The sequence below is a fragment of the Herpailurus yagouaroundi genome, unplaced genomic scaffold, assembly GCF_014898765.1.
Source record: "Herpailurus yagouaroundi ecotype Mexico unplaced genomic scaffold, PumYag 165, whole genome shotgun sequence".
NCBI lineage: Eukaryota > Metazoa > Chordata > Mammalia > Carnivora > Felidae > Herpailurus > Herpailurus yagouaroundi.
This window is the reverse complement of record NW_024412406.1, coordinates 18,371,990-18,399,555: the sequence shown is the minus strand read 5'-3', so window position 1 is coordinate 18,399,555 and position 27,566 is coordinate 18,371,990. Positions and strand designations below refer to the sequence as shown.

The 27,566-nt window shown below is 37.4% G+C and overlaps 1 protein-coding gene across 3 annotated transcripts in view; it reads right to left on the bottom strand.

The window, feature by feature from the left end:
* Positions 1-27,566, bottom strand: part of PDE7A (phosphodiesterase 7A) — a 127,034-nt gene that overhangs the window by 50,177 nt on the left and 49,291 nt on the right. For 2 of the 3 annotated variants that reach the window (XR_005794208.1, XM_040487700.1), the window contains exons 2-3: positions 13,146-13,206; positions 9,306-9,389 (exon numbers count right to left, since the gene is read on the bottom strand). Coding sequence is in view for 2 of the 3 variants with exons in the window: in XM_040487700.1 (XP_040343634.1) it covers positions 9,306-9,389; positions 13,146-13,206 (145 nt within the window). In the remaining variant the exon portion in view is untranslated. Of the gene's footprint in view, positions 1-9,305; positions 9,390-13,145; positions 13,207-21,251; positions 21,460-27,566 lie in introns of those variants that run through there. The other variant, XM_040487701.1, reaches the window with a different exon arrangement.

Here is a 27,566-nt window from a genome sequence, read left to right as displayed (position 1 = left end):
ATATCAGCAAGTCAAATACAAAAATGTATTAAAAGAACTATATACTACAACCAAGTGGTATTTATACCACGTATGCAAGGCTGGTCCAACATTAAAAAATAAATTAATGTAATCCATCACGTCAACAGACTTAAACACACACACACACACACACACACACACACATACACACACGATCATACCAACAGATGCATTAAAAGTATTTGACAAAATCCAACACCCTTTCATGATAAAACCTCTCAAGTTAACTAGGAATATTGGGAATTTTCTCAACTTGATAAAGAATATCTATAAAAACCCCACAGTTAGGGGTGCCTGGAAGGCTCAGTAGGTTGAGCATCTGACTCTCGATTTTGGCCTGGGTCATGATCCCAGGGTCATGGGACCAAGCCCCACATTGGGCTCCATGCTGAGTGCAGAGCCTGCTTCACTCTCTCTCCCTCCTTCTGCCCCTCTCCCCCACTTGTACTCTTTCTCTAAAAAAATGAAAATAAATAAAATTTTAAAATAAAAAGATTCTCTTTAACCCTCTGCCCTTCCCCTGCTCCCATGTGCACGTGCATGTACCCTCTTAAAAACAAAAACAAAACAAAAAACAAACCCACAGCTAAAATACTGAATGGTAAGAAACTTGACATTTTCCCACTAAGATTAGGTAGAAGGCAAGGATGTCTCCTCTCACCATTCTTTTTAACGTTATATTATAAGTCCTAGCTAATGCAATAAGAAAGAAAATAAAACATATACAGATTGGAGAGAAAGAAAGAAAACCCTCTTTGTTCACAGAAGAAATGATTGTCTGTACATGAAAGAATAAACAAAAAAATTCCTGAAACCAATAAGCAATTATTATAGCAAGGTTGCAGGATACAGGTTAATATAGAAAAGTTCATTGCTTTCCTATGTACCAGCAATAAACAAATGGCATTTGAAATGAAAAACACAATACCATTTTCATTGGCACCCCTCAAAATGAAATACTTATTAATAAATCTAGTAAAATACATACAAGATCTACATGAGGAAAGAAATAAAAAAAGAATTAAATAAATGGAGATATTTTATGTTCATGGATAGGAAGATTCAATATGGTCAAGATGTCAGTTCTTCTCAACTTGATCCTTAGTTTCAATGCAATCCCAATCAAAATCCAGTAAGTTATTTTGTGGATATCAACAAATTGATTGTAAAGTTTACACGGAGAGGCAAAAGACCCAGACTAGACAACTCATTATTGAAGGAGAAGAACAAAGTTGGGAGCCTGACACTGTCCAACTTCCAGACTTACTATAAAGCTACAAAAATCAAGACAGTGTGGTACTGGCAAAAGCACAGACAAATAGACCAGTAGAACAAAGTAGAAAGCCCAGAAATAAACCCACATAAAAATAGCCAACTGATCTCTGACAACGGAACAAAAGCAATACAACAGAGCAAAGAAAGTCTCTACAACAAATGGTGCTGGAACAACTGGGCATCCATATGCAAAAAAATGAATGTAACACAGACCTTACACCCGTCACAAAAATTAGTTCAAAATGGATGATAGACTTAAGTATAAAATAAAAAACTATAAAACTCCTAGAAGATAACACAGAAGAAAATCTGGACAACCTTAGGTATGGAAATGCCTTTTAGAAACAACACCAAAGACATGCACGATCCATGAAAGAAATTGATTAGATGGACTTGATTAAAATTAAAAACTTCTGCTCTGCAAGACAATGTCAGGAGAATGAGAAGACAAGCCACAGGATGGGAGAAAATAGTTACAAAAGACATATCTAATAAGGGACTATTATCCATAGTACACAAAGAACTCTTAATGTCCTACAAGAAAATAACCAACTTGATTAAAGAAATGGGTCAAAAACCTTGATACCTCATCAAAGAAGACACAGATGGCAAATTAAGCCTATGAAAAGATGACCCACAGGAAATTTCAAATTAAAACAAGATACCTTTACATACTTATTTGAAAGGCTAAGATTCAGAATACTCACAACACCAAATGTTGATGTGAATGTGGAGCAACAGAAATTCCCATTTATTACTGGAAGGAATCCTAAGTGGTACAGCCACTCTGGAAGACAGTTTGGCAGTTTCTAACCAAACTAAACATACTCTTTGCCATATAATCCAGCAATCATACTCCTTGGTATTTATCCAAAGGAGTCAAAAATTTATATCCACACAAAAACTTGCATATAGATGTTTGTAGCTGCTTTATTCGTAAGTGCCAAAACCTGGAAGCAACCAAGACGTCCTTCAGTAGGTAGGGGAGAAATAAACTGTGGTACATCCAGCCAATGGAATATTATTCAGTGCTAAAAAGAAAGAAGCTATTAAGTCATGAAAAGGTAAGGAGTAATCTAAAATGATTATTATTCATGTTAAAAAAGCCAATCTGAAAATACAATCTGTCTGTATTTGCTACATCTATTTTCCTGTTTTCTTAAATTCACTTAATCGTTACCTACTGTATGATTCCACGTATATGACATTCTGGAAAAGGCAAAGCAATTTATAAAGTAAAAAGATCATTAGTTGCTAATGGTTGGGGAAAGGAGGGATAAATAGGTGGAACACAAAGGATTTTTAGGGCAATAAAAATTCTCTGTATAACAATGGATACGTGTCATTACATATTTGTCCAAACCCATAGAACGTACAACACCTAGAGTGAACTCTAATGTAAACAATGGACTCTGGGTGATTATGATGTGTCAATATAGATTCATCAATTGTAATCAATATATCACACTTGTTGGTGATGTTGATAGTATAGGAAGCTATGCATCTGTGGTATGGGGGTATGTGGTAAATCTCTATACTTCCTCTCTATTTTGCTCTGAACCCAAAACTGTTCTAAAAAATAGTCTTTTAAAGAAATATAATAAACCCATGTTAACATAAATAACATTTTTATTTAAAAAATGTTTTTTCCTAAACAAAAAATTAATCAAAATTGTTCCTTTTTTTTTTTTTTTTTTTTTTTCATTTTAGAGAGAAAGAGAGAGAGCAAGCAGGGGAGAGGGGCAGAGGGAAACAGAGAATCTCAAGCAGGCTCCATGCTAAGCTCGATCCCATGATGCTGGAATCACAATCTGAGCTGAAATCAAGAGTCAGTTGGATGCTCAACCAACTAAGCCACCCAGGAGCCCCAAATCAGAATTATTCTTAAGCAGTCTATTTTTATTCTTAATTTCCCTTGTATCTGTTAAGGATTCTCCCCTCCCCTTAGTTTTTAAGTATTCATCATAGCTTAATTTAATCCCTTGACTGAGTTAGCCGGCATTATCGATTTTGTTGCAAAGAGTAATTATTTAGTTTATTTTTATTTTAGGTTTTAACTCATTAATTTCTGTTTTTTATCTTTACTAACTGCTATCTTCATCCTTCCTTAGGTGTACTTTGTTATTCTTCTAACTTCTTGAACTTGACTATTTAATTCACTTATTTCATTCTTTCCTGTATTTATTTATTTATTCGTTTATTTAAAACGTTTTATTTAAAATGTTTATTTATTTTTGAGACAATTCGAGAGACAGAGTGCAAGTGGCGGAGGGGCAGACAGAGGGAGACACAGAATCTGAAGCGGGCTCCAGGCTCTGAGCTGTCAGCACAGAGCCCGATGCAGAGCTCGAACCTACCAACGGTGAGATCATGACCTGAGCCAAAGTTGGGTGCTTAACTGACTGAGCCACTCAGGTGCCCCATTTTTTCCTGTTTATTTTTTTTTTTAATTTTTTTTTCAACGTTTTTTATTTATTTTTGGGACAGAGAGAGACAGAGCATGAACGGGGGAGGGGCAGAGAGAGAGGGAGACACAGAATCGGAAACAGGCTCCAGGCTCCGAGCCATCAGCCCAGAGCCTGACACGGGGCTCAAACTCACGGACCGCGAGATCGTGACCTGGCTGAAGTCGGACGCTTAACCGACTGCGCCACCCAGGCGCCCCTCCCTCTTTTTTTTTTTAAATTTTTTTTCCAACAACCGCTTTCCTGTTTATTAATGTAAATATTTTTAATGCCATGAATTTTCCCATAAGCACTGCTTTAACTGAATTTCACCGTTTTTTCATGTGTAGTCTTAATGATCATTTTTTAATAGTCTGCAAAATCAGATTTCATCTCCTCTTTGACTCAAGCATTTATTTTAGAATTTAAAAAATTTCCAGGTGTCCAGGTCTTTTTGTTTCCCAGTCTTGCTATTAATTTCTGTCTTTAGTGATCCTACTTCCCTTGATAGCTGCCTCTCTCTTTCCTTTTCTTCGCAGTGAAAAGTCTCTAAAGGACTTTCACTTGTCTGTATTTGCTACATCTATCTTCCTGTTCTTTTAAATTCATTTAATCATCAGGTTTCCCTTATCACTACCTCTATCTACATCACTAAATCAATTCTTCTTGCTCATTTTGACTTATCAGTATAATTTGGAAAACTAAATACGTCCAAATTTGATTTTTTTTGTTATGATGTGAATAAGGGGTCAAGATTCGTGATTTCCCATACGGGTAGCCAATTGATTCAGCATCATTTATTTAAAAAAATTTTTTTTTCAATGCTTATTTCATTTGAAAGAGAGAGAAAGAGTGTGCACACACGTGGGGGAGGGGCAGAAAGAGAGGGAGAGAGAGAATCCCAGAGCCCAGCACAGAGCCTGATTTGGGGCTCGATCTCACCAACTGCAGGACCATTTATTGAAAAGACAATCTTTTCCACTACATTACTACATTTGTAACCAAACATCCCCAATATGTGTGCATCTGTTTCTGAAATTTACAATGTTTCATTAGCCTATTTCTCAGTCCTTGAACCAATATCACACTACCTTAACTATAACTATAGTTTATAACAAGTCTTTAGAACTGGGAGGAATATAAAACTTCTATAACATGGTTCTTATTTTTTCTGATTGTCTTGACTACTTTGGGCTTTTTCTTTTTTTTCAAGATTTTATTTCAAGTAATCTCTACACCCAATTCAGGGCTCAAACTCACAATCCTGAGATCAAGAGTCACACATTCCACCCACTGAGCCAGCCAGGTGCCCCTGGGCTTTTTTAATCTTTATGTAGGTTTTACAGTGTGTCGATTCTACCAAAGGGGGGGGGGGGAACCCTGCTGGGATCGTTATTGTGATTTCACTAAATCTATAGGTCAATTCAAGAAAAACTACCATCTTTAAAATATTCAATCTTCCAATTCATGAACAATAGTATATACTTCTGTTCACTTAGGTCTTCTTTTCCTCTATAATATCTTATAGTTTCCTATGCAGAGTCATATGCATCTCTTGTTAGGCTGATCCCTACATATTTGATCTTTTGTTGATGTAAATTTAAATTGTTATTTCAATTTTTGTCAATGATGCTTTACAGAAATACAACTACATATTGACTTTGCACCCTTCAAATTTGCAAACTCACTTATTACTCCTAATAGTTTTCTAAGTACATAATCATGTCATCCACAAATAGTGACACTTATACTTCTTTCCTAATCTTTATATCTTTTATTTCTTTTTCTTAAATTACAGTACTAGCTAGAGACTCCAAAATAATACTGAATAGAAAAGGTGATAAATGACATTCTTTATATATTGGTCTTTCTGTGACTTTTCTCCTTTATTCTATTAATAACACGGCTAATTATAATGTCTGGTTTTTGAATGTTAAGCCAATCTTATATTTCTGGGAAAATAGAAATTGGGTCAAAATATATTCTTTTTCCTAAAAATTGCAGATTTAATTTGATAGTATGTTATACTTTCATCTATATTCGTGAGTGATACTGGCTGTAATTTTCTATTCTTGTCATATCCCTGCTAGGTTTTAGTAGCAAGATTATGCTGGCCTATAATAAGTTGTGAAGTGTGCCCTTTTTTCTCTTATTCTCTGGAAGAGTTTGTGGGTGAAATTTTAGTTTGACAGTTATTTATTTTTTTCCATCACTTTGAAGCTAACTTTCCTTTGTCTTCTAGCTTCTTAGTTTCTGTTGAAACAGAATCTGTTTCTGGCAATCTCATGGCTGCTCCTTTGAAGATAATGATTTTCTTTCTCTGTCACTACTTTTATTTCCCGTTCTCACTACTTTTACTTATTTATTTGGTTTACTTTTCCATTTTGCATGTCTTTTTTCTTTCCTTTTTTAAGTAGACTCCGTGCCCAGTGTGGGGCTTGAAGTCACTATCCTGAGATCAATACTTGCATGCTCTACTGACTGAACCAGCCAGGCACCCCTTTTCTTTTCCATTTTGGAAAAGAGTTTACTCTCAGGTTTAAAATGCCCTATATACATAGATAGATACAGATGTGTGTGTGTGTGTGTGTGTGTGTGTGTGTGTGTGTTTCTATTTAAATTCGTTAGTTAACATACAGTGTAATATTAGTTTCAGGTGTACAATATAGTGATTCAACACTTCCCCACAACACTCAGTGCTCATCACAACAAGTGCCCTTCTTAGTCCTCATCACCTATTTCACTCATACTCACACCCACCACCCCTCTGGTAACCGTAAGTTTGTTCTCTATAGCTAAGAGTCTGTTAGTTTGCCTCCCTCCCTCTCTTTTTACTCCCCCATTGGTCATTTGTTTTTGCTCACATATGAGTGAAATCATTTCTCTTTGATTTTGGTTTCTACTTATACTGTGCTAATCTACTGTGGTTTTCTTGTAATGTTACTGTACTTAAGATTCATAAGGCTTCTTGAATCTGTACGTTAATGTGTTTTATCAAGCTTTAGAGATTTTTCAGCCATTACCTTTCCAAAGACTACTTCTGCTATATTTTCCCATTCCTCTCCTGGGACCCTAATAACCTTTTTAACACATCTTGTGCCAGATTAAGGATAGAAGATTAAAAAACTTTTAACCTTACTCCCTTTGACAAGTGGGGTCTATGTCCTCTGTGCACGAATCTGAGCAAGCTGTGTGACACAGCTGATCAACAGAATATGAAAATGTGCCAGTGTCCATGCCCACATGGTCAGAGACCAGGTGTTCCCATACTTCCTCTCTTTTCGAATGCTTGCTCTGGGTGAAGCCAGCTGCCATGGAAGAAGGCCAACTACCCTGAGACTGCCATTTATGGAAAGAAAGAAACGCTGGCCAGCCCCAGAAATACCAGCTACCCTACCCTGGCATCACATATAAGAATGCAGAAGTCATCTTACATGTTCCAGCTCCAGGAGGGGACATGTGGAGATAAAGCAAGGCCCCAGACTATGGAACTAGTGGAGCCATCCCAGCCATCTCTAGCTGTTTGAACTACCCCAGCTGAAAATCAAAGCACTGTGGATCACAGACAAATCGAACCTGATATGCTGACTAAATTCCTGAACCTTAGAATCATGAACACAAAAAAAGTTGCTTTAGGCCAATACGTTTTAGAGTCATTTGTTACTTTTGGGAGAGATAATCCTCCACAGAGGATACTTCTGAGTGTCCCTGTACATTCTTCCTGCCAAGCCCTGACCAATTTTTACCCGGGCCATTTCTCAGGGTTGTGTTTGCAGCTAGCAACCTTGAGGAATAAATAATATCTTTTTCTGGGACAAAGAGAAGTATTACTGTAAAAAAGGCATCCTCCCCAAGCTCATTACTGCTCAGATGTAATGAAAATTCACTGTGTGCACAGTATCCACATAAAATCCTCCAGGTTGCCACTATGGGATGTGGTGGGGCTAGAGGAGCTGACACACTATGATTTTCATGTTGCCTGCTGTGCCATGAATAAGAAGTCCTTTGCCTCTGACCCAGGAGACTTGTGTCTTCTGTTAGCATCCAGGAAGCGGTAATAGGCTAACTTATTTGTTCAATTATAAGGTAAAATCTTAGATTCTCCACAAGTCTTGACAGATACAGAGCAATAGGTAACTAGAACATATTCCATGTGTCTTTTCCATATTTTCTACCTTTTGCCTCATTGTGTTTCATTCTGAATGATTTCCTTTTGACCTAATATTCCAGTCCACTAATTCTCTCTGAATTTGGGGTCTTATTTGCTATTAAAACCATCTCCAATGAGTTCTTATTTAAGGTATGTTATTTTTCATTCTTAAACATCTATTTGATTCTTTTTTTCACGATTTTCAGTCCTCTACTGAAATTCTCATTCCTTTTTTTTTTTCTCCCATCAACATAATAGTCATTTTGAAGCTCATGTGAAAGAATTCCATTATTAGAATCTCCTGTGGATGTTTCTATCATTTCCTCTTCATTTTTGGTCACACTGTCTTACCTCCTTTTGCCTTTTTATTTTTAATTCAGTGTTTTATGAAAAATTTAGAGTTAACTTGAGATTTAGGGTAATGTTACCTTCCTCCAAAGATTAACATTTACTTCAAGTAGGTGGCTAGTGGTACTCAAATCACAGATTACCTTAATCTAATCACAGATTGAGCTATTTCAAAGCCAGATTTATTTCTAAGGGATACCACTTTGGGGTTCCAATGGCATAAAGGGTTTACCAGGACTGATGCTCCAACCTTGGTGGGGTATTAACACCTGTTTTTGTTTTTCCAGCCTTAAGTGTCCATCAGAAGCTCTGCTCAGCTTCTCATCCACCTTTCCCAGAATCAGTAGATGCTACCCAGAGGAAAAGTAGCCTAAATGCCAGGTTCATCTCTGCCTTCCCAGCATTCCAATACACTCAAATACATGTCTTCCACTTTGTCCAGTTTTTCTAATTTTTAAAACTGGAGTGTTAATCCAAATAATTTATCCAATACTACCAAAAATGGAACCCCTCCAAAACCAGATGTGTTTAATGCTTAACGGTTTTAGAAGTTCTGTTTTTTCCATTTTCTCCATTATGGGCCTGACCCACACAACACTTGTTTTCAAAATATTCATTCTACCAAAAACCTTTAAGGCTGGAGGTGTATTTTCAAATAAATCAGGATACACGTTATTAGCTATGAAAATACCTTACAAAATGTCATTTGCACAAAAACATTTTATCTAGGGTAGTGAAGACAAAACATTTGGAATAAAACAACTTAAAAGATTACATATATATCTTATATGAAAGAAAAAAAATGTACCAAAGTATTTCACATTTAAATTGGAAAGAAGAAAAATTGTATCAGCTTTTGTATTTTATACTTTCCAATTCTAATAGTCTCTAAGCATTTACTAACATTAGCTAGAAATAAAGTGTCATTTATCATGACCCAATGTTTTTAAGACATTCAAAACATACTGTTTTTTTGTATTCTTTTTCTTTTGAAAAATTACATAATTTTATGAAAATGTAAAGTTTACTGAAAGCCTAAGAGAAATACCATATATGCCAACACTCACCATGAAAAATACGAAAATCAATATATGGATGAGAACCTCTTCTTTCTGATTCAAATCCTGCTCGACTCCTTACACGTACATCTCCTGGACAAAATCGAGAATAAAACATAAGCTTAGAAGGCTGCCATCTGGGAAGAAGCTCCCACATGCAGCAAAGGTTTATGTGGTATCATACTCACAAGTAATGACCCATTAGTGATATATATGGAATAAGTAGTTGAGAGTGGATTTATGTGAAGGGGTTTACAAATTTTCAATATTGAGTTGTAAGGCTAGATGAGGGGTTTTTTTCATCTTCCCTTACAATAATAATAATTACAATCTGAATTTTAAAGTTAGCATTTGAAAACATGACAAGTATATAACAATCCAACCTAATATCTTATTATTCACAAGGAGTTTAAAAAATCCTCAGCACAAAACTTTAAAAATCCAGAAAGAAAAATATTAAGTGTCTAGCACCATCCTATATACTATAAGAGACATGAAAGAAAATATATTACCTATTCTCAAGGACCTTACAATTTTATAAACGCACAGAAAAGTAAAGTGTTAAAGACTTTGCAATAAATGTTTAATTTGATATAACTTTTCTCTTTTCTCATTGACTATGGATATACCCAAGGCCTTTAGTTGGGTCTTAACTTAAACTTCAACCTTTATAAGCCCAGAATTGTTTCTACATGTGTCTATAGGACTTTTGGATCTACTTCTCCATAGAGCAAAATAACCACTGCAACTGTGTACCAGACACTCTGCTCCTTATAGGCATTATTTTAATTCTCTAAGCAACTCTGAGAGGTAGGAATCTTAGTCCCCATTTTACAGATGAAGATATTGAGACTGTGAGAGGTAGCCTGCTCATGCCACAAAGCTAGTGTAAAGGGTGAGTCAGGATTTAAACTTTGCTCTGTGGGCTCCAAAGGCAGCACTTTCCCCACTATACTTCCACAGCCTCCAACTGCACAACCTTTAGGTCTTCAGTCCCTTGAATTCTGCTTGCCTAGAAGGACTTCCTGCTCACTTGTTGTTTCTCTAAATAAGGCCATCATTTCCAACAAGGCTCATGTCATCTGAGTCCACCCCACAATGATTAATCATCTTTCTCATGTGGGGATTCCTTCACCCTGCAACAAACTAAGCTCTTACTGAGCATCCACTACAGGTCAGGCACTGCAAATATACCAGTGAGCAAAACACATAAAGTCCCTGTCTCCATGAAATGTATGCTTTCATGGAGACAAATAACATAACAAGTAATAATTTCATTCTTTGGAAGATGGCAATAACTAACCTGGAGAAAACTAAAGCAAGGAAAAAGGAATATGGAGGGAGAAGTAGGGGAGGACTGACTTACTAGTGTGGTCAGAGAAAACCTCATTGGAAAGGAGGTATCTGAGCAGAGAAGCCTGAAGGAAGTGAGGCAGTGAGCCATGTGGCTATCCGGAAGAAGAAGTTTCCAGGCACAAGGAAGAACAAATAAAATATCCTGAGAAGGGGTATGTTCAAGGTCAAGCAAAGAGGCCAGCATGACTAGAGTGAGGTGAGTGTCAAGTGAGGTCAGAGAGGTAGCAGGGCTGGATCACGCAGGACCTTTGTGGACCATCATAATACCTCTGGCTATTTGTCTAAGACAGAAAACCATCAGAAGATTCTGAAGGGAGAAGTGAGACTGATTTAACTTATGTCTCAAAATGTTCACTTTGACCACATAGACTATAACTGAGAAGAGGCACAGAGGAAGAGGCAGGGAGACTGGCTAAGGAGCAAACGTAAGAAACAAGGCAATAACTATGGCTTGGTGGGGGGTGGGCATGGGGAGATGTCATTCAAAGGGATGTGCATGATAAGTTCTGGAGGTTTAATGTACAACAATGCAACTATAACAATAAAAAAATAACTATGGCTTAGATCGGGATGGTAACAGCAGTGGCTGGTGAAATTCTGGATATGTTTTGAAGGTATTAGCAAAGAGGATTTGCTGATAAAGTAGACATGGAGTAGGTAAGAAATAAGAGACAAAAAGGACCTGAAGGTTTCTGATGTGACAACCAGAAGAATGGAGTTACATGTTCTGAGACGGCAAAAGACTGAAAAATGAACAGACTTGGGCAACACAAATGTTTTAATAGACATATTACACTCATGTGGAAATGTTCTACAGAGTTTAAAAAAAAATGAGTCTAAAGGTCTGTTTTCAGGAGAGCAGAATCCTGAACATGTTTGCTGAGAGAGATGGAGACTGTAAGGAGGAAAAAGCCACACAGTCGTGAGGAAAAAAATATGTACCAGAGTAGAATGGAGCTAAGGCAGACATCCAAGGTAAATTAAAGAGGGGAAAAAAGGAAGAAGAGCAAAAATGGGGCACTGGAGAACACTTAGGCTTAAGAGGAAGAAAAAGGATTCGTGAAAAAGGCAAGCAAGCAAACAAACCAGAAAAAGGTGAAGAACATGAATGGCTCAATATCTTAGAAGTTGAGGGAGGAATTCTGAGCATGAGGAAAGGAGTCATGGAAGACTCCTTTAAGAAAAGCAAAGTAAACCTGCCTACTAGAATCTTAAGTTTCTTTCTTTATTTTGAGAGAGAGAGAGCACACGAGAACAAGCGGGGGAGGGTCAGAGAGGAGAGACAGAATGTCAGGAAGGCTCTGCAACATCAGTGCAGAGGCTGATGCAGGGCTTGAACTCACAAACTGTGAGATCGTGACCTGAGCTGAGATCAAGAGTCGGACGCTTAACCAACTGCGCCACCCAGGTGTCCCTGGAATCTTAACAGTATGTTTTTAATAGTATGAATTAAAGTAGAAGGGATTGACGAGTGTGTGGATGAGGAGAGAAATCTGGCAAAGAGAGGGAGAGAGAAAGAAAATTATACACATATAATCTAAATTCATTTTACCTTATGGACTTGAGGAATACATTAAAAATTTAGGAACAGACACTGGACAAAGACAAATGGTCTTCCTTGCCAGCCAAGTGACAACAAAATTCATGCAGTGACAGTACTATGTGATCAGGTATTTCATGGCCTCCTTTTTGTCCATGGACATCTCTTTAGCATTTAGCAACTCTACAAATCTGAAACACTTTTTATGAAGAATGCTCAGAATTCAAAATTTTTTTCAATGTTTATTTTGAGAGAGAGAGGTAGGGGGTGGGGGAGGAAGAGAGCGTGCATGTGGGGGAGAGGCAGAGAGAGAGAGAGGGAGACAGAGAATCCCAAGCAGGCTCCGTGCTCTCAGCACAGAGCCCCACACAGGGCTCAAATTCTTCAACTATGAGGTCATGGCCTGAGTTGAAATCAAGAGTCAGAAGCTTAGCTAAGCCACCCACGCGCCCCTAGAATTCAATTTAAAATTTTGTACTAAAGATAGAGTCCCACTTATTAAGCCAGAGATTTTTCAATTACTCTAAAATGCCTCTTCATTTATATCACATTCAATATTGGTTTTGAGACTTTTTTTTTTTTTTTTTTAAATTTTTTTTTTCAACGTTTATTTATTTTTGGGACAGAGAGAGACAGAGCATGAACGGGGGAGGGGCAGAGAGAGAGGGAGACACAGAATCGGAAACAGGCTCCAGGCTCCGAGCCATCAGCCCAGAGCCTGACGCGGGACTCGAACTCACGGACTGCGAGATCGTGACCTGGCTGAAGTCGGACGCTTAACCGACTGCGCCACCCAGGCGCCCCTGGTTTTGAGACTTTTAAACTTCAAAATAATAGATTATTTCTATTGCAAATAGTAATGAAAAGTAACCAAATGAAAGCTATCTCAATCTCAAATAACACTGGATGATGACAAAATTAACTGATATTGGTACCAAATAAATAATGCTTACCTAGCATACGAATGTACAATGCAGTCTGATCAGAACTGTCATAGGAAATCGCTCCACGCCTCTAGGGAAAAAAAACATACATGTTTAATGCATGACAAGTAATGTTATACGAAATTCAACAGACATTATTATTTGTAAAGCACTGTGCAAAAGAAGTTGGATATACAAAATGAAATTAGATATGGCATCTGCTCTTAAAATCTCTAGTTGTGAGGAAGACAACTGTAATATGATTAAGCAATACCATACAAGTGGATACAGAGTAAGGAACACGCACCAGGTAGAAAGTTAATGGCGGAGTCAGATAAGCCCACTTGGTGAGAGACATTTTGCAGAGGTAGACAGAACTGAAGAAGAGATATGGTCCAACTATTTACCATGCCCTTAATTTAAACACATATGAATAAGCAAACAAGAATCATCATTTGAAAAAAACCCATCAGCTAGAAATAAACGAAACAAAATGAAAAACCAACCAAACGGCCCAGAAGCTAGCAAGAAGTAAGAGAATTTTTTATTTTTTTATTTTTAAAATATTTCTTGATTTATTTTGGTGGGGGGAGGGGAAGAGTGAGAAGGAAAGAGAATCCTAAGCAGGCTCTGTGCTGTCAGCACAGAGTTTGACACGGGGCTCGATCTCACAAACTGGGAGATCATGACCTGAGCTGAAATCAAGAGTCAGACACTCAAATGACTGAGCCACCCAGATGCCCTGAGAATTTTTAAAATGTAATTAGTTTACTCAAAGAGATTTGAGAAAACACTGAATCTTTAAAACAATAAACAAAAAATGTTTAAATATATTTTAAAAAGTAAACAGATATGGCAATGTATCTTGCAACATTATTCATAATGGCCCCAAACTAAAAACAACCTGGATATCCAGCAACTAATGAATGGATTAATAAAATGTGGCATATCTAGACCAACGAAGTATTATTCAGACATATAAAAGGTATGAAGTACTGATACATGCTACAACATGGATGAACCTTGAGAACAGTGAAAAGAGCCAGTCACAAAGGACCATACGGTGTATGGTACTATTGATATGAAATGTTCCAAACAAGCAAATCCATAGAGGCAGAAAGTAGCCTAGTGGCTGTCTAGAGTTGGGAGAGCTGGGGAAAAATGGAGAGTGAATGCTAATGGGTACTGTGTTTCTATCTGCAGTACTGAAAATGTTCTCAAATGATCTGTGGTAATGACTGCACAACTCTGTGAATACACTGAAAATTACTGAATTGTATACTTCAAATGGGTGAATTGTATGGTATATGTGAATTGTACTTCAATAAAACTATTATAAAAAATAACAGGGGTGCTTCGGTGGCTCAGTTGGTTAAGTGTCCAACTTTGGTTCAGGTTGTGATCTCACAGCTTGTGAGTTCGAGCCCCATGTCGGGCCTCTGTGCTGACAGCTCAGAGCCTGGAGCCTGCTTCGGATTCTGTGTCTCCCTCTCTCTCTGCCCCTCCTCTGCTCATGCTCTGTCTCTCTCAAAAACAAATAAACATTTTTAAAAATTAAAAAAAAAACAACAAATATTACATATTTAAAATATATTAATACAAAATAAATTTTAAGAGCTGAAATACACTCAGCAACTTCTGCCAACTCTACCTTCACTCTCATCTCCCTTTCTCTATCCCTACTTCTTCCTTCCATCTCAGGCGAGAGTACCTCTACACCTGGACTCTTGCAGTGGGCTGCTGACTAGTTTTTCTGATACATCTCTTGGCCTCCAGTCCACTCTTCACACAGAAGCAACAGCAAACAACTCAGCATCTGCTCAAAATCCTCCAATGGTTTTCCACACACTTGGAATAAAGTCCAGCACCCAGCTCTGATTTTTTTTTTCAATATATGAAGTTTATTGTCAAATTGGTTTCCATACAACATCCAGTGCTCATCCCAAAAGGTGCCCTCCTCAATACCCATCACCCACCCTCCCCTCCCTCCCACCCCCCATCAACCCTCAGTTTGTTCTCAGTTTTCAAGAGTCTCTTATGCTTTGGCTCTCTCCCACTCTAACCTCTTTTTTTTTTTTTTTCCCTTCCCCTCCCCCATGGGTTCCTGTTCAGTTTCTCAGGATCCACATAAGAGTGAAACCATATGGTATCTGTCTTTCTCTGTATGGCTTATTTCACTTAGCATCACACTCTCCAGTTCCATCCATGTTGCTACAAAGGGCCATATTTCATTCTTTCTCATTGCCACGTAGTATTCCATTGTGTATATAAACCACAATTTCTTTATCCATTCATCAGTTGATGGACATTTAGGCTCTTTCCATAATTTGGCTATTGTTGAGAGTGCTCCTATAAACATTGGGGTACAAGTGCCCCTATGCAACAGTACTCCTGTATCCCTTGGGTAAATTCCTAGCAGTGCTACTGCTGGGTCATAGGGTAGGTCTATTTTTAATTTTCTGAGGAAACTCCACACTGTTTTCCAGAGTGGCTGCACCAATTTGCATTCCCACCAACAGTGCAAGAGGGTTCCCATTTCTCCACATCCTCTCCAGCATCTATAGTCTCCTGATTTGTTCATTAAGGCCACTCTGACTGGCGTGAGGTGGTATCTGAGTGTGGTTTTGATTTGTATTTCCCTGATGAGAAGCGACGTTGAGCATCTTTTCATGTGCCTATTGGCCATCCGGATGTCTTCTTTAGAGAAGTGTCTATTCATGTTTTCTGCCCATTTCTTCACTGGGTTATTTGTTTTTCGGGTGTGGAGTTTGGTGAGCTCTTTATAGATTTTGGATACTAGCCCTTTGTCTGATATGTCATTTGCAAATATCTTTTCCCATTCCGTTGGTTGCCTTTTAGTTTTGTTGGTTGTTTCCTTTGCTGTGCAGAAGCTTTTTATCTTCATAAGGTCCCAGTAGTTCATTTTTGCTTTTAATTCCCTTGCCTTTGGGGATGTGTCGAGTAAGAAACTGCTGAGGCTGAGGTCAGAGAGGTCTTTTCCTGCTTTCTCCTCTAGGGTTTTGATGGTTTCCTGTCTCACATTCAGGTCCTTCATCCACTTTGAGTTTATTTTTGTGAATGGTGTGAGAAAGTGGTCTAGTTTCAATCTTCTGCATGTTGCTGTCCAGTTCTCCCAGCACCATTTGTTAAAGAGACTGTCTTTTTTCCATTGGATGTTCTTTCCTGCTTTGTCAAAGATGAGTTGGCCATACGTTTGTGGGTCTAGTTCTGGGGTTTCTATTCTACTCCATTGGTCTATGTGTCTGTTTTTGTGCCACAAGCTCTGATTTCTAAAGGCCTCCGTGATCTGCCTACCTCTCAGTCCTTGTGTCCTCTGACCTACCCTCACCACCACGACCCAGCCACACTGGATTCCTTGCTGTTCCTCAACTGCACCACAGACAGATGCAGCCTTTATACTTGTTCTCTCGTCCAGGATCACTGCATCACTGTTCTCTTCTTATCTCTCAGGTTCTAGATGAAATGTCATCTCTCCAGAGAGGCATTCCAAGACTACCAAATCAAAAGTCACCTGAAAGCCACCTTCTCCCATAGCCCTACTTTCCTGCTCTGTATGACACTTAGCTGGTATATGGCTATCTTTGTTTGCTCGTTCTAAAATGGAAGTTCCACAAGAGCAGCAACTGTGTCTGATTTTCCATGGTACCCCTGACCCCTAAAACAGTAGCTTTTAGTAGATTCTAAATAAATTAGTGAATTTATTAAGTTGATGAATAAACTCATGAATACCAGAATTGATATAAAGACAGATTTCAAAATCTAGAAAATAAAACTGATCAAACCACCTATTGGAAAGACCTTTCTAACTTATCTACAAGACATGTCTAGAAGTCATGAAAGATGGATCAAAATGAGTTCAACAGACATGACAAAGGGCAAATTTCCTGCTACTATACCCAAAAATGGAAGGAACAAAAAAGTGCCTTACAAATCAACTAGAAAGTGATGAATAATAGTGTGGAAAACAGGTAGGACATAAACATATTATTCACAGGGAAAGAAATAATAAGCCCATAAACACAAGATGCTCGACTTCATTAACAAAAGTAATAAACATTAAAGCAATGAGATATTTCTACAAATCAGATTAATGATCTTCTTCCCTCACAAAATTCTGGCATGAGATTTACAACTCCTGAACACACACGCCTAGAAATCTCAAGGAAAAATAATCTTTTTACCACTATCACTATAAAGAAATTTACTTTTATTTATAGCCCTTACTTGGATTTAGTTTGCAAAATAATTCCCCAAATCATTGTTATTATCTCCTCATAATGCTTATCATGTAAGAGAAAAATGTCAATTAAACTCTTAACACAATTTCAGGTATCCTTACAAAAACAAAAAAGCTTCAAACAAAGATAAATTTCTAATTTCTAATTTCTAACACTGATTGTCTCCAGGGAGCCTGAGGGACAGAGATAGGAAGACTTTTCAATGTTTATCTGTTGAATTCTTTCTCTTTTTTGAGAGAGAGACAGAGACAGCTGAGTAGGGGAAGGACAGAGAGAGAGGGAGACAGAGAAACCCAAGCAGGCTCTGCGCTGACAGTACGGAGCCCAACGTGAGGCTAGAACCCACAAAACTGTGAGATCATGACCTGAGCTAAAACCAAGAATTGGATGCTTAACTGACTGAGATACCTAGACTCCCCTGTTGAATTCTGTAACATGTGCAGTTATTATATATTCACAAAATAAAATTAAAAGTAAAAAGTAAAATAAAAATCTACTACAAAGAAAGCTATAAAGAAAAGCTTGATCTAAAATCCCAAGGGACTAAATCATACACTCATAGCAGCATCATGTTTAAAGTGTCTTCTACCAACAGAGTACTATCCGAAGGAAGCCTACTGCAGTGTAAATTAAAACAGTTTCAGGGTAAACTATTTATTCTGGAGCAAACAGCCACTGTAATCACTTGGTATGAAAAGGCACCTCTCATACTTGCTGTCGATCCTCCCCTAAGACATTTAGCTTTTTAGATTACAGGCCTCCCCTTAATACCACCATATTAGAGGAAAACCTAGTAGAGAGCATACATGTGGAAATAAATATTTCTATCAGCCAGGACATATTAATGAAACTATAGATATCACTATGTAATGCTTGTCATGGCCATCACCTATTAACCTGCTAGTGTCCAATAACAACTTGGATAAACAGGTTGTTAAAACGAATTGTAACTTGTTGTCTCTAACAGCCCTCTTTAGGAAAGTGACTGGCCTTACTATTTTCTTTAATATAGGATGACTATTTACTAAAACAGCCACTAATTAGGAATGTAAAATCTCATTACAAGGACTAAGAAAGACTAATATCAGTGCTCTGTTAAAATAATCTAAGTCAAAAACTAGTTAGTTAACAGGATCTAAATTATATCTATGGCATACTAAATTTCTTTTAAGGTAATCCCTTTAGACTTATTTATAGAGGCATTAATTTAGAAATAAGAGTGATAAGGTCTATATTAATCATAAAAACCTGGCAAAAGAATAGAATTTTAAATATGTTAAATTCCTTGGTGAAGTACAAATTATTCAAATTATTCTATTCAATACTAATTTAAGTTTTATCCAAAAATAGTTTAAATGCTACATAAAACCACACATAACTCTTATAAAATAAATTCAAATAAGACAATTTTAAAGGATGGACCTTAAAATATATCTATCTGAACCCATCAACAAATATATCCTCAGGGATAATTCATTCATTTATCTCCTCACAGACCAAGATTAAAAATATTATTATTAAAAATATTATTAAATTCTCTCAGTAAGCAATTGAGGTAGAATAAAGTAACACATTTTTGAAAAATACACTGTAAATTATGAAGAATAAAAATTTGATTTGCCTGTTAGAATTAGTTATTTTAAACCATAGTTATGAGTGCTTTATACACCAACACTGCAGCACAGACGTAACACATATTTTTTAAAGATTACCAATTTAAAGTCATCTGCTAGTAAAATTCTATTTTTAATAAAAATAACAAAACAAAGTTAATCCAAATCCTGTGTCACTGACAGTCATAAAACACTCTGAGCTATCATCCACATTTCCACCTCACCTCACCAGTGAATGGAAATAACTGAGAAGCTTCTACTCGTGACTTTTCTAATTTAGCCATCCTGGGAACAGCTTGTAAAGCAAACCAGTATAGGTCAAAACATGGGCGAGGCTGAGCTAATCAGAAACTGACAGCCACAGCATAAACAAGTTAAATTTTAAGGTTCCAAAGTATCCACTGCCATGCTAACAGGACTTCTGAGTGCCCGGTTAGACACTCGCTCATCTTAAATCAGGATGAATCTCTCTTCCACCAAAGATCTGACTTATGAAGTGAATGTCAAAAGGTGTAAAAATTGTTCCAATATTAGTTAATACATAATTTTTAAAGACAGACTAAAAAACCGAGCAAAGATATTTTTATCTGTTTTTATCCTGTTTAAGTTTTCCACTAAAATGATCTACTGTGCAAAAGTATGTTTATTTCCCTTACATGGAAAAAGTAATAATATATTAACTAACACTTGCTGGACTCCTACTGTGGGTGAGGAACTGTTACAGGTGCTTTCATACAAAATCTCAATCCATACAAGACCTTCACAAGGTAGGTTTTGTTGGCTCCATTTTGTGGATTTGTAAACCACTGGTCAAAGGGCTTAATCAACAGTAGCACTAAATACGTTTTTTGGTAACATTACTAAACAACAGCACCAGACTACAAAAGATGCAAGTCCAGTCAAAGTTTTAAAAGCAGTTTTCTCTGCTGTAGTAAAGTGAGCTTTTTAAGGGCATATTCATCTTACACGTGCTAGAGAAACATGCTGGTGTTTGATTGTCTATCTGCATCGATCTACTGAATAATTAGTATCCGTCCCATTCTTCTGGCCTATGCAAACATTGTATTTTTCAAAAAATAACACAAACTTAAAATGTTAACATTCTTTTTGTTTAAAAGCTTAATTTTTTGCTGGTTAGAAAAAAAGTAAAAAGTCTTTGAAAACATCCACAACTCAATTAACGTGTTATTAGTACTAACTTGACCTTCATTCAATAACTCGGTAAGCTAATCCTTTAAAAACAATGAGTAAACAGCTGTCAGTGCAACAAAATTAATTCTTAACTTACAAAACACAAGGATTTTAAAAATTTGAGTACACTGTTGTTTTTTTTTAAGAGATAATTTTTTAAGAGATTTCTTCAATCATATTCACTAAGACTACTTCACGTAAGGGACACTTAGTTATGCGTAAAACATTATGCTTAAATGCGAAAAATTATGTATCAAGGATTAAAACCCTGGCTGGAAAAGAAATTTAACGTTATGGAAGCTTTGTGTTACTTAGCAAATACTGATTGGCCTTATAAATCTTAAGTGAATATTCTTCAATTTAATACAGGAAGAAAAAAGCTGCATGATGGAAGAAAGATACAATCATTTTTAGACAAGTATAGAAAAAATAATTTCACATAGTGTCTTCTTAAATATTTCCTACTTTAGTTTGAGACTTTTGTCTAGATGGAAGCATTTCTGAATCCTGATCCTCAGAATTCAAGTTCAAAAACAACAGACACATAATAAATCTTACATTTTTTCCAACATATTATAAGTTAGGTACACATCTTAGTAGCAGTAACACTTTAACAGAGAACACGAGAGGTTATTATTTAGTTTTTAAAAAGTTCCTAACTGTTCAGAAATTCTCAACAACTATACATTAAACGTAAGTATTAGGAAATTCTTATCTCCAAAAGTATTTAAAATATGTATACCAAAACTATAAATTGTTTAATAATTATTTAATCTTAAAAGGTATATTTCTATAACTATAAAAACTTCTTTAAGGGGATGATACTGAGGGCAGCTACTTCAATACCGAGGAATGATACCATAAAAAGCCCTTAAATGGAGGAATAAGGTGGGGGGAAGAATAAAAATTACATGCTTAACCACAATTAAGCTTTTCAGCTGACAGGTAAAAATCATAGCTCTTTCAATCAGAAAAATAAAAACTGAAGCAAAAGAAATTCATAGTAATTCTATTCCAATCAAATATATAAACTAATGATGAACGTCACAATCCTAAAAATAAAGATGGCCTACCTTAGAGGCGATCCACTTGATAAGAACCACAGCCAGACACCAGATCAATGTAATTCCCATTGGATCAACCAAAAGCCCGCTGCATAATCTCCCTCCTCTTCCAGCAGGCAATGAGTAAGGAAGACTTATTACGAGTTTGATAATAACCAGCTGTCCGGAGGCAGAAGAGAGGGGACACTGACTGCCTTGAACCTCAAGCAGCTGCCTTCAAACAACGATCACCTGACTCCTCTGAGAAGGCGCTGCCAGCCAGCCTTCCTACCCAGCGCGTGCTTAATGCTACAACCCCAGGGTTGGGGGAGAGCAGAAGTAATGTTGGAAGAGGAAAGGAAAAACCTTAGTGAGAGCTGACCTAAAAGTCTCACAAAATGTAGACAGAAGAGGTCTCGGGCTAGCCCCAAAGACTTCTACATCTGAATACTAAACAGAGTGCTTTGACACAACTTCCCAAAAATGTTTAGCAATACAAAAAATTTCCTAATTTCTTTCACATAGACAAGCTTCACAAGTATAATGTCCTGGCATTTAAAAATATTAATTCTTCTCAACTTTTAACACTGAATTTGTTTGACTTTTTATTTCCTTTAGGGCTAGGATTACTTTATGAATGTTAGAGTCTTTCATAAATATTGACGGCCCTATTTAACATTATAATTCACTCATTTAGCATTTATTGACAAAGGCCAGTCTAACAGCGCATTTTCAGACAATTAAAAGTATATTATTTCTACGTCCTAAATGCCATCTTGCTTATAATTACAATATTTTTCACTACATGTCGCCTTTTCTTGGCTGGTGAGTGAACTCTCTATTAGCCAAGTGTGCCTATATTCATCCACCTTCATGACCTCATAGCAGCCAGCAGGTTGCAGGTAGTACTGCTGAGAAAGTCTTTCCTGAAACTTTCATCCAAGTATTCTGCAAATACTTACTACGCTGCTCCTATGCACCAGGCCCTGTGCTAGATGCCAAGGGCATCATCACCCAGTGAAAACAGAAATGGCTCCCGCCCTTGAGAAGCTTACAGTTTTGTCAGAGTCTCCTGTAACCAAAGTCTACAAAAATAAGTGCAAAATTGCACATGTAACAAGTGTCCACAATGAAGTGGAGGTAAGAACTGCCAACACAGACTGGATCTGACCTAATTGAGAGGTGAGGGTCTTCTTCCCACAGTTCCTGAAATGTCCCTGAGCTGAAATGAAGGGGCAAGAACATGAAGAGGACAGGAAGAGTGATCTGTGTAGACACCACAACACATGATGGCCAAGGAACTAATGAAACAAAGCACAGTAAGAACAGATGGCAAGAACAGGGGTGGCTAGAACCCAGGGCGAGCCAAAGCAGAGTCCATGTGAAGGTGTTTGGTCTTCATCCTGAAAGCTACCCTTAAAGAGCTTCAGCAGGTATTGGTCAAGGACAGCTCTGTGGGGTAGAGCTGGCCAGGCAGTTAAGAGGCCACTGCAGAGGTCCAGGCGAGAGGACATGAGCCTAGGCTGGGTGGTAGAGATGAAGAGAGGGGGCTGGCCGGAGAAATACTGAGGACGTGACAGGACTGCCAGACTGCAGTCCGTGACAAGACAGAGGCATCTGCATGTCAACACCACACAAAGGATGGTTCTAAAATATTTGAAATAGCCCAAATGGGTCAAATACTAATGCTATTTTCATGATCCAATCCTCAGTACGAAGAGTTTATTTAAAAGTTAATTCTAGACCTGTCAAAATGAAGCATAAATTAAATTAGCAGATCTAAATCAAAATTTTCCTAAATTGAAACCGTTTATAACACATGGTCATAAATTTCTCACTCTACCTTATACATTATGTATATCTCTTCTTGCTACTGAACTAACAAGCTGTAATGCAATCCTTGAACAAATGGAGAAGACTTTTTTTGTCAGGAACCTAAGCGTGACATGAGATTGTCAGGGTCTTTCATTACTCTCTGCATTCTAGTAGGGTTCCAGTAACCAAAACGAAAGGATGCCCAGGGGCAGGACAGAGCAGCAGAACGCGTATTCACCGGAGTCTCAGGAGAAATGCTGGTGGCCATGGGTAAGGGGCTGTGGAGCCTGCACCAGTGGCTACCACAGACTTGAGGTCATTATCTGCCACTCTAGCCCATGTTGCACACTCTGAATTAGCCCATCACCGTGATGCTCAGTCCAGGAGTACATCTCATTTTCATACTTCCTTTCCAATCAGCTACTTAAAGAGTCAAATTTTGAGAAGCAAATACATTGCTGTTTTCAGTACAGTACTTAAATATTTTTATGTCTTTTTGGTTAACGGTGAGCTCAAGGATCTGCATTTTCATTTAGTCTACAAAGGAAGGCTCGAACAGGAAAAAAAGGCAAGAATCAGAATTGAGACACAGAAAAAAAAAAAAAAAAAGACAGTAAGAAAGGCAGTCCTAACAGTTCTCTCATTTAAGTGAATTTCTGTCAAGAGTTTATTTCCACCATCTCAAAACTCTACTAGTCTTAGAGACAAGAATCTGGGTTTATTTCGCATCTTTACTCCCAAGAGCTGAGTGAGCCAGGGCAAGTCACCGCTTCGCAGGCCCTTCTACTCCTCACCTTCACAGGACTTACAAGAGTGTCATACAAGAATACTTCGCTTATAGCAGCTCTCAGTAAATTTTTGCCAAATCAGAATTAGATATTTAAGACCCAAGAAGGATACTGACCTAATCACTCCAGCTTCAACCCAACAAAAGACTTAACTGAAGTCACACGGATCTATGAGGGCAACTTGCACTGTGCTTGTCTAGGGCCTAGGAGAGCTAGGGTCTTGGCTTTCATTGTTCACACTAGTGAATAGGTTGGCTCCCTAAAGTGGTTTTCCCAGCACCCTCTTCTTAAATTTCTACTGTATGTCTAACAGTAAAATACAGAGATAATCAGGACACAAGCCTCCCAAATTAGAACATTCTCTATTTGAATAGAAACAGTATTGAATTTATGCCTAAAAAAACCCATAGATCCTTCATCGCTAATGATACATGTATATCATTCAAATCTTAAAAAATCTTACGCAATGTAATTTTTTTCTTAAAACAGTACCCTTAACACTCTTAATGGCATGGACCTAATAGGTTTAAATTTTTTTCTTTTTGTGAGATATGAGATATTTACTACTAATTTATAAGTCACAAGACTTCTTTTAACAATAAAAAATTCAATAAGATGAAATAAAAGCAAAAGCTGCTATCAAATTAGTATGAATATTCCTTTACATTATGTGTATTTCATAGAAAATTCTCCTAAATATTAATCTTTCCAGATTGAATCATGTAAATTATTCCATAAAGAAAAAGCTACCTCTTTTACACTAATGACACATGTATCCTTTTACATGAACTTTTCTCACCCCAAAGCGTTAGTGAAACATGGAAGGATAACAACAACAAAAAAATCAGACTATACTAGAAAAATTAAGGCACAGGATACAACTAAGCTTTCAAAAACAGAATTTGATACTTTAAGAACAAAGTATAATTTTTTTTAACTTTCTGGGGCTAATATCTGAAAAATCAAAGTATTAAAGGCAGACTATGTTAAAATAGTTTAAAACTGTGATCAATAGAAAGAAAAGACATTGACTTTGATCATTGTGTTTTAGAGAAGTAATCCAACTGCAAATTTTATCCCTGGGGCTCTCTGCCACCCACAGGACACCTGTCAATCTTGGCCATAGCCTTTAGCTATCCATATAGAGACTCAGCATGTCCTTCCCTTAACCAAATTAGGCTACCCTCATCTGCATTGACATCAGCGTCTATAATTTTGGATTCTCATGGACAGAAATAGCCTATCCCAGAGTTCTTTATACAAATGTTGTGTCTGTGGAAAACTATAACGAAACTTGTAATAGAAAAATATAAACACTATAGTCAAAACCTTCCAATTGTGCTTTTATCATTTTGAATTCCAGCCACTTTTCACAGCAAATAATGTGTCAAAGCAGGTTTTTTGTTCAAACCCACATATCAGGGCTTATTATTCTTCAAATGGTATGAATTTCAAGAGATAGGAAAGTGACAAAAAATGAAGCTTCAATAACAAAAATATTTTAAAACTATGGTAACATGGGAATTTTACCAGTAAATTAAGACCTTTGTATCATATTGATTTACAGCTCCGAATTAAGTTTTTTGTTACATAGTATCTCAGTAGTTGACGACAATGGGCATGTGATTAGTCCTAGAGTATGGAGGAAGCAGTAAAAGCACCTTGACATTTTACAAAACATTCAAGTCTTCTGTTACAGACAACTGTCTTATGATACTAAAAGAACTGAGATTTGCATATTGAACCATTGTTCATGATATATTAAAAATTATGGAAAAGTAGAAGTGGTTGCAATTTTTAGAAGGAAAAAACAGTAGTGCAGATCTATAGAGTATGAACTTAGAAAAAGAACATCAACGTGCATGCTGTAAGTGTAAGACTACTGGTATGTTATTAGACCAGGAGAATGTCATAAACAGGGGACACCTTAATTTCAGCAAAGCTGCACATGAAGTCTCTGGTGGCAATCTTTTTAAAACTTTTTTTTTTTTTAATTTTTTTCCCCACGTTTTTATTTATTTTTGGGACAGAGAGAGATAGAGCATGAACGGGGGAGGGGCAGAGAGAGAGGGAGACACAGAATCGGAAACAGGCTCCAGGCTCTGAGCCATCAGCCCAGAGCCTGACGCGGGGCTCGAACTCACGGACCGTGAGATGGTGACCTGGCTGAAGTCGGACGCTTAACCGACTGCGCCACCCAGGCGCCCTCTGGTGGCAATCTTAAAAAAAAAAACCAGAGCAATGTGAGCCCCACACTACATTTAGGCAGACTCCTAGCTGACTAAAACATACCCAGAGATTAAGTACTTGATATCAAACTGGTGGAAGAATTCTAGAGGTAACTAACAGAACTCTGCTCTTGACCTCGTCTAGTTCCACAGTTCATTTATTGGGGTGCAGATCAGACAAATGCATATCAAATCTGCATATAAATGCAAAGGATAAAACAGCATGCTTAATTACAAATAACAAAAAAAGTCAGAATGTTTAATCTCTAAATAAGAGACAGTAATTAAAGGCAATCTTAGGAGACATTGAAAGTCAAATAAGTATCCAGATAGAGGATGTTCCCTTATTCTCAATACAGACCACTTTTATGAGACTGAGTTCAGTCTGAATATCACACTGGAAGATGCATACATATATGGCATTTTATTTTTTATTTATTTTTTAAAAATGTTTATTTTTTTGAGAGTGTGTGTGTGTGAGTGAGTGGGAGAGGGGCAGAAAGAGAGGGGGACAAAGGACCTGAAGTAGGCTCTGTGCTGACATCAGAGAGTCCGATGTGGGGCTTGGATTCACAAACTGTGAGATCATGACCTGAGCCAAAGTCACTTAACCGATTGAACCACTGAGGCACCCCTTATATCTTATTTTTAATTTTTTTTTTAATTTTAGGGAGAGTATGCACATGTGTACAAGGCAGGGAAGGGGCCGAGGGAGAAGTAGAGAGAGAATCTTTTTTTAAAAAATTCTTTTTAATGTTTATTTCTTAGAGAGAGACAGAGCATGAATGGGGGACAGAGAGAGAGAGAGAGAGGGAGACACAGAATCCGAAGCAGGCTCAATGCTCTGAGCTGTCAGCACAGAGCCCGACGTGGGGCTTGAACTCACAGAGCGTAAGACCATGATCGGAGCTGAAGTCGGATGCTTAACCAACTGAGTCACCCAGGCGCCAGAAAGTAGAGAGAATCTTAAGCAGGTTCCATGCTCAGTGAAGAGGCTGACGCAGGGCTCAATCCTATGATCCTAAGATCATGACCTGAGCCAAAATCAAGAGTCAAATGGTCAACCAACTGAGCTACCCAGGTACCCCATACATGGCATTTTAAAATGCAGATAAGAATAATATACATAAGGGATAACAGTATTATGAACGGAGATGCTTTTGGCAAAGAAATAAAGAGGGGCAGAATTGGTGTTAAACAGCTATAAGGTAAAATAATCTAAGCAGTTTGGCTTTTTTTTTGGTGAAATTACAGAAGGTAGAAATAAGACTAACATGCAGTAAGTTTGTGGAAAATAGAATTTGATTCAATATTACTATCTAAGAACTTTCTACAACTTGAGCCATGTAAATTGAGAAGAGCTGCCTCAAACAAGCCTCTGTCAAGGAGGTTATGAGACAGGCTAGGACAAATGATCTTCATGCTCTCTGCCAATTCCAAGATTCCATAATACTATAATTGAATCAGACACTGGAGTTCAGGGAAGCTGAAGTGCTTGAAATTTGTAGGTTGAG